The sequence below is a fragment of the Emys orbicularis genome, chromosome 5 (genome assembly GCF_028017835.1).
Source record: "Emys orbicularis isolate rEmyOrb1 chromosome 5, rEmyOrb1.hap1, whole genome shotgun sequence".
NCBI lineage: Eukaryota > Metazoa > Chordata > Testudines > Emydidae > Emys > Emys orbicularis.
Window position 1 is genome coordinate 3,025,156 of NC_088687.1, and position 12,757 is coordinate 3,037,912.

At 39.5% G+C, this 12,757-nt stretch overlaps 1 protein-coding gene across 1 annotated transcript in view; it reads right to left on the reverse strand.

Annotated features, from left to right (window-relative positions):
* NOA1 (nitric oxide associated 1) overlaps positions 1-12,757 on the reverse strand; it is a 31,140-nt gene that overhangs the window by 15,157 nt on the left and 3,226 nt on the right. Inside the window, exons 3-4 of the mRNA XM_065405096.1 lie at positions 8,952-9,116; positions 4,330-4,526 (exon numbers count right to left, since the gene is read on the reverse strand). Coding sequence (XP_065261168.1) covers positions 4,330-4,526; positions 8,952-9,116 — 362 coding nt within the window. The remainder of the gene's footprint in view (positions 1-4,329; positions 4,527-8,951; positions 9,117-12,757) is intronic.

The following is a 12,757-nucleotide window of genomic DNA, read 5'->3' on the forward strand; positions in this document are numbered from 1 at the left end:
GCAGCCCATTGCAGCTAGCTGGTGGGGGCTTGGAACCGGTGGACCGGCAGCCCCCCATCAGCTCCCCGCTCCCCTAAGTTCCCTGTGCGGCAGCCATCCAGCTGTCCCTCCCCCCACTGCCATGTGCTGCTCCTGCCCTCTGCCTTGGAGCTGCTCCCGGGAGCCTCCTCCTTGCTGTGCGGGGGGGGGGGGGGGGGGCGGCGCAAGAGGCGGGCTAATATCAGGGTGTCCCCCTGCTCCTGCCCCCTGCTTACCCTATCTCCATAGAGCCGGGGGGGAGGGGGAAGGTGGAAGGTAGACGACAGGGCTCAGGATGGAGGGAGCTTGCAGGCAGCAGCTGCTGTCTCAACTTCCTGATCTAAAAAAGCAGTGTATTTAGAGTGGGGTCAGCGTACTTAAAGGGGCAATGCGCATCTCTCTCTCTCACACACAGGGTGTGTGTCTACGTCTGCCATGCTGTCTCCCCTCCCTCCATTCGTGCTGTATATAGAGTGTGAGGCTACATTAACAACAATGTGTTAACCCTTGAGGGCTCAGCTGAGTGCTAGTTCATCATTTAGCAGTAAGGCAATTCCCTGGGAAATATCCCTCCCTCTTCCACCTCTGACTCCACCACCTCAACCAAGCTTCACAATCATCATTGCTGTGTACAGTATTAAATTGTTTAAAACTTATACTGTGTATACATATATATAAAATATAGTCTTTTGTCTGGTGAAAAAAATTTCCCTCCCCCCCACCCCCAATTTACATTAATTCTTATGGGGAAATTGGATTCGCTTAACATCGTTTCGCTTAAAGTGACATTTTTCAAGAACATAACTACAATGTTAAGCGAGGAGTTACTGTAGCTCTAAAGGTCTGAATCCTGCTGATGAACCACATGGGAGCCAATAGGGTTCCACATGACAGACATTTTTTTCTCCCAGTTTGATATTAAAAACCTAGGAAATTACATACAAGAACTATATTAAAAGAATGTTAAGGTTGCTAAGTCAAGTACTCAAAAATTAGGAAATGCCAGAATTTAGATTGCTCGTGTAACCTTAATTTGACTCCCTTATACCTATGCATTGTGATGCAATATTTAATCCCATGATCACTTACTAGTTTTTCCACAGGACCCCTGACTCATTTAGTGCACAGGATGGATGGTGTTTAGGGATGATCACCACTATGTAGTGAAGGAAGCTGTTGTCTGTAGGACCCCTGCCTCATTTGTTGCAAAAGTTGGAAGGTGCATGAAGCAATGGATGTCAGAAAGAGTAAGGATGGTGTCATAGCTTCGGCAGCTGAACAGCACCCTGGAGAACTGATTCTCTCCCCATCTCGGGCATATAGGTCCTATGAGCTACTGGGCAAGTCACTTAATCCAAACTTTTCACAGGGGGTCACTAAAACTATACGTTCACGTTCTGGGTGTCCAACTTGAGACTACTGGTGTCTGATTTGCAGACGTGCTGAATGGTCACAACTGCAACTGTTCTCCGAACATATAAAGTGCTACAAAACACTAAGTTCTCTGAAAAGTCAGGTCATAGACATTTCAAAGTGAGCATCCCACTTAGTGTGTATTTTTCATGTGAATGCCTCTGTCTCTCAGTTCTCCCTTCTGTAAAATTAGAATAATGCCCCCCCTTACATCACAGGAGCATTGTGAAGATTAATTTATGTTTGTTGAAGTAGTCAGATACTATAGGAGCAAGATGAAAAGGCCCACGAGGTAATTAATAATCCTGTCTTCAGAGCAGGATTGGAATAGTGTGCAGTAAATAAGGCCTGGGGCCACACATTGTTCATCGAAGGTTGTTCACCCAAGGTAAAATTAAAATTAATAGAAAAGCTGCTCATTCATTGAGCACCGTCCAACTTACATGCTGAATAAGGTGGGGTCCTGTGGCTAAAACAGTGTGTGATCATGTAATTAAAGACCAGATTATAATGCATACGCACAAGGGGACTGGATTAAGTTTACATGGGCAATCTTAAATCTGGCATTTCCAAACTTTTGCATGCTTGATTTTGCAACCTTAACACTCTTTCAATGTAGTATTTTGTGTGCCATTATTAACTATCTTCCTGAGGCCTGAATAATGATCAAGTCCCCATTGTGCTAGACGCAGTACAATTAATCATTTGTGTCTTTAAAACTTGCTCATATCAAACATTGTTTCAAGTGAATCCAAACCACACACCTTAGCTAGGTGCTTCTACTCAATTAAAAGATATTAAGGCCAGAAGGAAGCAATGTAACTATCTATTCTGACCTCCTGTATAAAACAGATCATAGAATTTCACCTGGTAATTCAGGCATCAAGCCCATAACTTGTGATTGAGCTAGATGTATATACTAAACTGACCAGCAGTGAAATTGACATTTACAGTAAAACTGCATTAGGCTTCAGAATCTTTACCCTGTTGAGATGGCTGAGGCAGGAGACACCTAACCACGTTATTACAGTCCTGGAGCCTGGCTGAAGCTGAGAGTAACAATAAGGTGTGAGCTCCTTTATACATCTCAACAAGGCAATAATTTTGAAGTCTGACTGAGGATGCTACTGAGATGAATGGGGCAGTTCACACCTCTCAGAGTTTTTTGGGTCAGTCAGTCTAACATTATTTGAAAGTCTATCCTCACAATTAGGCCTTGTGTCTACACAGAAGTTGAACGACTTAATTATAGTGGTATAGTTAAAGCAGTACCAACTGCCTAGTGTGGCTATAGTTATCTTGGTATAAAGGTGCTTAGACCAATAAAACTCATTCCCCTATATGTTGGGGAGTAAACTATAACAGTATAAGGCTCCTTTCTATTGATATAGCTGTGTCTACACTAGGGTTTGTACTGGTTTAGCTATTTTGGCTAAAAAAAAAAAAAAAAAAAAAAAAAAGTATCATCCCTCTAACCAAAAGAGTTATACTAGTACAAGATCTGTGGGTAGACTAGCCTTAGAAAGTCAAACTACTACAACTATTTTTTTTTTTTTAAAGTTTAACTTCACTTCTGTAGAAAACAGTTATATCCATAGACAGATCGTAACTCCATAGAACTCTGCAGGATTTCTACAGAGCATATTTCCAGTGGCTCTATTAATTTTAAAGCCAAAACTTTCAAAGCCATCTAGGGTATTTGAACTTCTTATTCCCATAAATTTATCATTCAAACCCTTTAAGCAGCTTTGAAAGTCTCAGTCCTAGGTATTTTTATACTAAAAATCGTATCTGTTTAAACATTAAAATCTATTTAAAAATTGATTTAGTTAAATAACCCCTAATGTAGACGCACTTAAATGGGATTAGCTCTATTTGGTAAATTACCAATGCAAAGCAAATTTATTTAAGCAATGGTTAACAGGTTATACATTAGGGGGTTGCATTGGTTTAACTAGATGGATTTTAAATCAATTCAGTTAAACCAATATAATTTTTTTTAGAACAGACAAGCCTTTAATCTCTTGTGATCTGATTCTCACTCAAAACCAGAGCTAAAGGTATAATCTTATATCCTGCAACCAGATCCCGTTTTCAATATTCCGACTCATTCATTCCTGCTACAGAGAGACACATTCAGGGCTCATCTACAAAAAACTGGTCTGTAAACAGTTCACTAACATGCTTATAAATAGTGCTTAGTCCTATCTACATTGGTAAATACCCATGTTGTAAGATGGTTATGGCACTACTTGCTACAGCAAAACCAACCACTGTGATAAATTTTGCTATATAAAACAGGCCTTATTACTAGAAGTGGGAGAATTATTTTGGGGAAATAGAAATTTATCCTAAACAATGAAGTTTTCGAGGCTCTAAAACAATTTGCAAATTCAGATTGAATCTGATGAATAGTTTTGGCTGAAAAAAGAAAAAATATAAAAGAAAATTTAAAAATTTCATTTTGACCATTTCAAAATGAGTGAAAAAGAGTGAAAACCCCGTACAAATGACTGAATTGAAAAACTAGAAAAAATTTGTTTCAAGTTGACCAAAACACTTCAGTCAATTAGAAACAAATTTATTTCAAGTTTTTTGATTCAATGAAAACTTTTGAATAAAACGGGATTCAAAATGGCTTTTTCCCCCCCAACAAATTTTGGTTCAGCTCTGAACAAAAAATAAAAATAAAGTAAAATAAAATCCATTATTCACTCAGCTCTATTCATTACACAATATTCTGATACACTGGGTGGCACTAAATAATTACCTGAATGTGAGAGTCTTTTATTTCATAAGGATATCAAAAATCTCTATTCCTGCACTCAAAGTTAGCTAAGACAGTACTCCCTCTCCCAAATACCGATCTTCTCAAATGCAGACAGACAGAGCACCTACACAATTTTCTTTTACAATCCCCGGCGTGTCAAAAAACCAGCGAGCATCTTTCAGTTCATTGTATGTAAATTCCACTCTCTCTTTAGGCTTGTTGGATGAAAAGACAGGCTCCTCTTCCATGTTAAAAGAGAGCTCATCAGGATCAAAGTCAATGACAGCTTTTGACTTCTGTTGTTGAAATGTTCTTCCAACTCTTCCTACATTAAAAAGGAAAAGTATTTTTAATAATTTATGTTACTTTACATTTTCTTCAACTGGAAATTTTTCCTTCTTACACGCTTAAAAATAAATAAAATACATATGATAAAGTAATATAAATGTGATTGAGGTGTACAAATTTAAATGCTCAAAAGTCAGGATGTTAAAAAGTGACTTAGGTTTCTGTATTTAAATTTTCCTTCTTGTCCAACAAAAAACAAGAAATCCAGTGCTATTAGCAGTCCCCCAGATCACGGACCTGCTATAATGTGCTATTATTGTATTACAGGTTTCAGAGTAGCAGCCGTGTTAGTCTGTATCCGCAAAAAGAACAGGAGTACTTGTGGCACCTTAGAGACTAACAAATTTATTAGAGCATAAGCTTTCGTGGGCTACAGCCCACTTCTTCGGATGCATAGAATGGAACATATATTGAGGAGATATATATACACACACATACAGAGAGCATGAACAGGTGGGAGTTGTCTTACCAACTCTGAGAGGCCAATTAAGTAAGTGAAAAAAAACTTTTGAAGTGATAATTAAGCTAGCCCAGTACAGACAGTTTGATAAGAAGTGTGAGAATACTTACAAGGGGAGATAGATTCAATGTTTGTAATGGCTCAGCCATTCCCAGTCCTTATTTAATCCTAAATTGATTGTATCTAGTTTGCATATCAATTCCAGCTCAGCAGTCTCTCGTTGGAGTCTGTTTTTGAAGTTTTTCTGTTGTAAGATAGCCACCTGCAGGTCTGTCATTGAATGACCAGACAGGTTAAAGTGTTCTCCCACTGTTTTTTGAGTATTATGATTCCTGATGTCAGATTTGTGTCCATTTATTCTTTTGTGTAGAGACTGTCCGGTTTGGCCAATGTACATGGCAGAGGGGCATTGCTGGCACATGATGGCATATATCACATTGGTAGATGTGCAGGTGAATGAGCCCCTGATGGTATGGCTGATGTGATTAGGTCCTATGATGATGTCACTTGAATAGATATGTGGACAGAGTTGGCATCGGGCTTTGTTACAAGGATAGGTTCCTGGGTCAGTGTTTTTGTTTTGTTGATGTGTGGTTGCTGGTGAGTATTTGCTTTAGGTTGGGGGGTTGTCTGTAAGCGAGGACAGGTCTGTCTTCCAAGATCTGTGCTATCTTACAACAGAAAAACTTCAAAAACAGACTCCAACGAGAGACTGCTGAGCTGGAATTGATATGCAAACTAGATACAATCAATTTAGGATTAAATAAGGACTGGGAATGGCTGAGCCATTACAAACATTGAATCTATCTCCCCTTGTAAGTATTCTCACACTTCTTATCAAACTGTCTGTACTGGGCTAGCTTGATTATCACTTCAAAAGTTTTTTTTCACTTACTTAATTGGCCTCTCAGAGTTGGTAAGACAACTCCCACCTGTTCATGCTCTCTGTATGTGTGTATATGTATCTCCTCAATATATGTTCCATTCTATGCATCCGAAGAAGTGGGCTGTAGCCCACGAAAGCTTATGCTCTAATAAATTTGTTAGTCTCTAAGGTGCCACAAGTACTCCTGTTCTTTTTATTGTATTACAGTAACCCTAAGGACCCCAATTGTGTTCCCATTGTTCTAGGCATTGCACAAAACACTTTGTAAATTAGATTGTCTTTTTTTGATATTTAAGACCTTGATCTTTCAAACACTTATGCATGTGCTTAACTCCACTTGTGAGAGTATTTGCTTGGATGGAACTGCTTGTATAAATGTAAGCATGCGCATCTTTGCAGGATAAGGCCCTTGGTTTGCAGCAATTACAGTCTTACAAACTGCACAGAGCTATAAACTCTGCAAAAGCAGAGATTTCAATACAGAATCTGCTTCTGTATTGAGATCTCTCTATGGAGAAGGTTTTCTACAGTGTAAGCTTTTGATGTAGCTATAATATTAACTCAAGTCCATGTTCTACTCACCTTACTTACATAAGCCATCTCACTGTAAGCCTTTTCAAATGTGAGCCCAGTTTTGGAACATGGCTGGAGATCTTGCCTACACTAGAAATTGGAACAGTTTTACAACTGGGTTCCTAACTCGGTTGCAACTGTGGCATAATTAGCCCCCAATATAGTAATTTAAGACTGAAAAACTTTAACTATCCTCCTTAGCTTTCTTTTTTATAACTGTTAGTTCAGACTTACAATCAAGAAAGCCCACATATATATAGTATACATCCATTTGCACACAACTGTTTCTTTTATGTTTTCTAAGTCTTTGCTCTCTATATAGCGTTAATAATAAGTGTTTTAATTAGGGTGTGACACAGCACCAGAAAGGGTTACAGAACTAGCAGGCTAACTGACCCAGATTAAACGTTTAGAGATAAATTAGTAGATAATAGTTGTGTTTTTGTATGTGTTTACAAATATATTGTTAGAGGTTGACAATGTAACTAAATGGTTCCTATCGCTGTATTCTGTTAATTCGGAGATCAAAAGAAGATGTTAACATTTAGATGAACTATGAATGTAGTAATATCACTGTCTTAATTTCTCTTTGAAGTATGTAGTAAACTACCTGTAATTGGCGGGAGATGGGTAGCTGCTTTACATTAATCCATGTAGCTAATTACTGATTATGCTTAAGAAATAGGAGGTTACTTCAAAGCCACTATTGTTCACTCAAGGACTGCAGGCTGTCAAGAGGCTGCCAAAGAACTATAAAAAGAACTCTTGAGCCCTGACCCTATTATCTCAGTTCTGCTTAAGCTTGTCAGGGGAAGGTTGAGTCCCAAGACTGAGGTCTCCAGTCCCATCGGGATCTCCCTGATACTGGACAGTGGACTGTAACCTATGGACTAATTCTGAAAGAACTCTGTGCAACTGAAAACCTCACCATCTCTACTATGAAACTGACCTAAGAGTTTTATTCAAGTCTGTGTGTAGAATGATCTTTTAACCAATACCCACTCTCTGTTCTTTAATAAATCTTAGTTTAGTTAATAAGAATTGGCGGTAAGCGTGTATTTGGGTAAGATCTGAAATATTCACTGACCATGTGGGTGATGTATCTGATCCTTTGGGATTGGAATAACTTTTTATAGGGTGAAGATGATTTTCAGTAATCCTCATAATATTTGAACTGGCTGTCTGGGTGGGAGCTCAAGGCTGGGTTGCTTTAAGGGAGCTATGTTTTGGCTTCTGGGTAACCAGTTAGGTATCGTAGAAGCTGTTTTGTTGCTGGCTTGGTGAATCTAAGTATTAGAAATAACTACCAGTCTAAGTATTAGAAATAACTACCAGTTTGGGGGAGTTTGCCCTGATTGAGCGATCTCAGCGTGGCCCCCCCTAGAACCCTGGTCACATAGGGATATGCCTGAACGAAAACTCCAGATCTGAACATTTCTGCACTTGTTGGAAATCTAAAACCTAACTCAGTAGCTGGGCCTGTCTCCAGCTATATTAAAGTGTCTTTGGACAACATTCTCTTTGAAGGTAATTGTAGTCTTTTAGCTCATTTCTACAAGACACACTATCAGTTTGCATATTACCAATGAATAGCCAATACAATTAAATGTATTAGTCTTTTTTATTTTGGAAAAGGAGAAAGAGTTGCGATGCAATCCTGGAAATCTATTAAGCCACCTACACCAGAAGGACAAGGACTGAATTGATGCATTGGTGTGGTGTCCAGGAGAAACTTATGTATATATACCTCTTATCGGGTAGAATGAAAGCAGGTGACATAAAAAAAAAAAATCTGAAGTTATGACTTTTAGAAAGTCAGAGTTCCTGCATATTAGATGTTCACATATTCGAAGGTACCATTGTGATCATCTAGTCTGGCCTACTTTATAATACAGACCAAAGAACTTCTCCTAAATAATTTCTAGAGCAGATCTTTTAGAAAAACATCCAATCTTGATTTAAAAATTGCCAGTGATGGAGAATCCACCATGACCGTTGGTAAATTGTTCCTATGGTTAATTACTTTCATTGTCACAAAAATTATGCCTTATTTCCAGTCTGAATTTGTCTAGCTTCAACTTCCAGCCATTGGATCATGTTATAACTTTCTTTGCTAGATTGAAGAGCCCATTATTAAATGTGTGTTCCTCATGTAGGTACTTATAGACTGTAATCAAGTCGGCCCTTAACCTGTTTTTTGTTAAGATAGCTTTTTGTTAATAAGATCAAGAATAAGGATTTACAGAAGATTATTAATATATATTTGAAAGAATTCTTACTCTGATATGCTGTTCTACTATCACATATGCTAGTAACCCAAATTAGAATGTATCATAAATGTATGTTGGCTAGCAATGTTTACCAATTAAGAGTTCACTTTAGACACTGACTTACCATACAGTAAAGCTTAATTGAGTCTTTTGTATAATGCAGTATTTGCATCTGAGAACAAATGGTGATACTCTTCCTCAGGTAATACTCACCTATTAAATAACCTTGCTTTTTAAGGCATTTAAGATATTTTTGTTCATCATCACTAAGTTGTTCTTCCGTTTTTTCTGCATCTGCTTTTAGCCTCTCCTGTCTCCTGAACAGTCTGTCAGACGTAGGGTTAATAATTGGAAATTTCAGGAGGTTTAAAGTTGTGCCTGGAAAACAAATTCCAACATTATCCAGGTCTGTGACTATGCAAACTGAACACAGTATATATAAAAGCAATTAAATGTTAAGGTTCAAACAATAAAAAAGCCACATGCAGAAAAAAGTTCACAGGCTGTATGATGGCCTCATTCTTCGTTATGAAACAGAAAAGCAATCACAACAACAACAAAACTAAAGTCAACTGCTAAGCTAATGGCTCTTCTCAGAAATTACCTGCCATAGTGGCTAGGATCACACTGTGATGTTGGACAGCGGTTGTCAGCTGTCGTGTTTGCTGAACTGATGATGAACACTACTTAGCATGCAGAGCAGACAAGAGCAAACCACATTCAGCACTGCATCAGCTCATCGTGATTAAAAATTGCCAAAACATGTTTAGACCCAAGTCACAAAACACAATTTTTGGCAACTGTACTCAGATATAGTGTAGACTAGGCCACTGGAGACCAAATCCTGGTCTCATTAAAACCAAGGGCAAAACTCTCCTTGATTTTAAAGGCCCAGAATTAGGTCAATAGCATTTGGGTTGAACAGCTGGTTAGAAATGAAAGTCTTTCTCAACAACTGCAGCAAAGTGATTTACATTTTTCTTGCTGCCACAAGTGCCGTGCACATGGCGTTGGCTCAGCCAAATCCTTAAAGCATTACCTTTCTGTTAGTATCAGAACACTGAACGTGTGTTAGGTGGACTGGAGAAAGGAATGAAGGACGGGATTGGAATAACAGGAGTTCTAGGAAGAGAGTGTGCTGAGCATGATATGAAAGGATTATGCCTATGAACACATTCTTTTGCAAAGAAACTTTACTTGAGTAATTGCATGAAAACTGGCAAAATTCTGCAGTGATATTTACTTCACAATTAAGACCTATCCCATTTTGCTATTATGATTCTTATTTATGGCTCTCCATTTACTGGAAAAAAAAAATATAAAAACGATATGTCAAAAATGTCTTTAAAGAACTACTGAAAGCAAACAGAATTTTGTAAGAGTAAAACCTGATGTTTCTTTCAATTTGCCCTTTAAAGGTGATGTGCAAAGAAAACAATGGGGCTGTGGACATTTAAATTTGATTTTTTTTTTTTTAACTTTAGAAATTCACGTCTTTTTTATAGTTTTTTCCACGGCCTTGTTGAGGCTAGGAAGGAAGATGTTTTTTAAAAATGTGTTAGCTAACACACTGGAATGCATTTTACAACCTTAGTGTAGACCATGCAATTGTATAATTTATAATGTATTAGCTGGCCAAGGTGAAGCTTATGGGGGAATGGAAGGTCAGCCAAATTATTTTATCTCTAACTACTGTTGATGGTCTTAGCAGAGAGGCAAAGGCATCAATGAGCATGAAGGCTGAACTAACTTCACCCCTTGAGGAGTGTCAATACAAGAGCGTCAAGAGTTGTTACTTCTGTGCCTCTAGCATCTCAACAGGAGGCTCCCGCCACCACTGCTAAGGTCACCTTCCAGAGGTGCCAGATTCACTGAATAATGACACTGAAAGCTAGGCAGCTCTGTTTCAATGAATATTATTCAGTATTGAACAAGACTGCGAAACATTATTTTTCCCAAAGAGATTCTGAGACAAATATTTGGCCAAATTATATGAACTGGAGTTTAAGAGTTATGTATATATTGAGAAACTGAAAATAACACTGACACAGGACTTGCTATATTCAGCCCTAGGCCAGTGCCAAAAAGAGCCCCATTAGACCGAAGGACCAGGAAGAGGTTTAACATCTGATATTTTGCAAACCACCAGGGCTAGCAGTAAAATACATGACCTGTTCTCTCCAGGTCACTTTGCAGTTTGGTTCTGTCCCGCTGCCTGACTGCTTAGCCCTTTTCCAATGTTGATGCCGCCTGCAAATTTGATAATGGTTGAACTGACAGCAGAGAAACCCATGAGCCACCCATGCTGGGTGCAGAGAGGAGCTAATTTTTGGTTTTTCAGTTTGTCAAGAAAGCCTCTAGAAACGTCAAAGTTCTGCACTGGACTACAACTAACAGATGTGCCACTGCTTGAAGACTGACATAATTCTCCACTGTAAGGTAAACAGCTCTGAGCACCACCACAACATACCAATGGAAATCAAGAAAGGTAAATTCCTTTCAGAAGGCAAATTCACTAGCCCATTCCAGCTACCAGAGTGAAGCAAACTAGATGCAAAGCTAACTTAACTGGCCAGTTAAACCAGGTCTAACAGCTGCTTTGTGTCACCAGAGAGGCTGTCAAGGCTGTATCCCCACTTTGAACTTTAGGGTACAAGTGTGGGGGCCTGCATGAGGACTTCTAAGCTTAACTACCGGCTTAGTTCTGGTCCGCTGCCACCATTCCCTTCCCTGGGAAGCTTTTAGAAACTTCTCACCAATTCCCTGGTGAATACAGATCCAAACTGCTTGGATCTTAAACAAGGAGAAATTGACCCTTCCCCCCTCCTTCCTTTCACCAACTCCTGGTGAATACAGATCCAACCCCCCTTGGATCTTAAAACAAGGAGAATCAATCAGGTTCTTAAAAAGAAGGCTTTTAATTAAAGAAAAAGGTAAAAATCATCTCTGTAAAATCAGTATGGAAAATAACTTTACAGGGTAATCAAACTTAAAGAGCTCAGAGGACCCCCCTCTGTCTTAAGTTCAAAGTACAGCAAACAAAGATAAACACTCTAGTAAAAGGTACATTTACAAGTTGAGAAAACAAAGTAAAACTAAGACGCCTTGCCTGGCTTTTTACTTACAAGTTTGAAATATGAGAGACTTGTTTAGAAAGATGGGGAGAACCTGGATTGATGTCTGGTCCCTCTCAGTCCCAAGAGCGAACAACCCCTTAAACAAAAAGCACAAACAAAAGCCTTTCCCCCCCCAAGATTTGAAAGTATCTTGTCCCCTTATTGGTCCTTTGGGTCAGGTGTCAGCCAGGTTACCCGAGCTTCTTAACCCTTTACAGGTAAAAGGATTTTGGAGTCTCTGGCCAGGAGGGATTTTATAGTACTGTACACAGGAGAGCTGTTACCCTTCCCTTTATAGTTATGACAGAGGCACAATTGGTTGTTTTTTATATTGGGGGAATGTAATCAAAGCAGTTTTGTTAAAAAAAAAAAAAATAATAGAAATGTGAATGGTTGCAGGCAGAAGGGCATTTGAGGGGGGAATAAGAGTGAGGGGCTTGGGGCTGCAGCAAGGGGGGGGGATAAGTGGGGATGGGTGATAGAAGAATTGAGGGAGACTGGGGGGGGCTCAGGAGAGGAACAATGGGAAGGGGACATGAGAATGAGTGGCAGAGGGATGGGGAAGAATAGGGGCAGAGGTTTATCCCCTTCCATGTCTGAACACCAGGATGTGAGGGTCTACCCCCCTACGATTTAGTTGGGGTTGGCCCTGCTTTGAGCAGGGAGTTGGATTAGATGACCTCTTGAGGTCTCTTCCAACCCTAATCTTCGATGATTCTATGTGAGTTGGTACCTGGATGTCCTGTCCCCACAATGGTGCTTGAGCCCCTCTCTCTACTCCTATGTGTGTGCACCAGGATCTAGGGGCTCAGCCCATCTATGGTGGTCTGACCCCTCTCCTTGCCTCCCCATATGAACCAGGTTCTGGAGACCTCTTACCTTTCTGGGGGCGTCTAGCCCCTT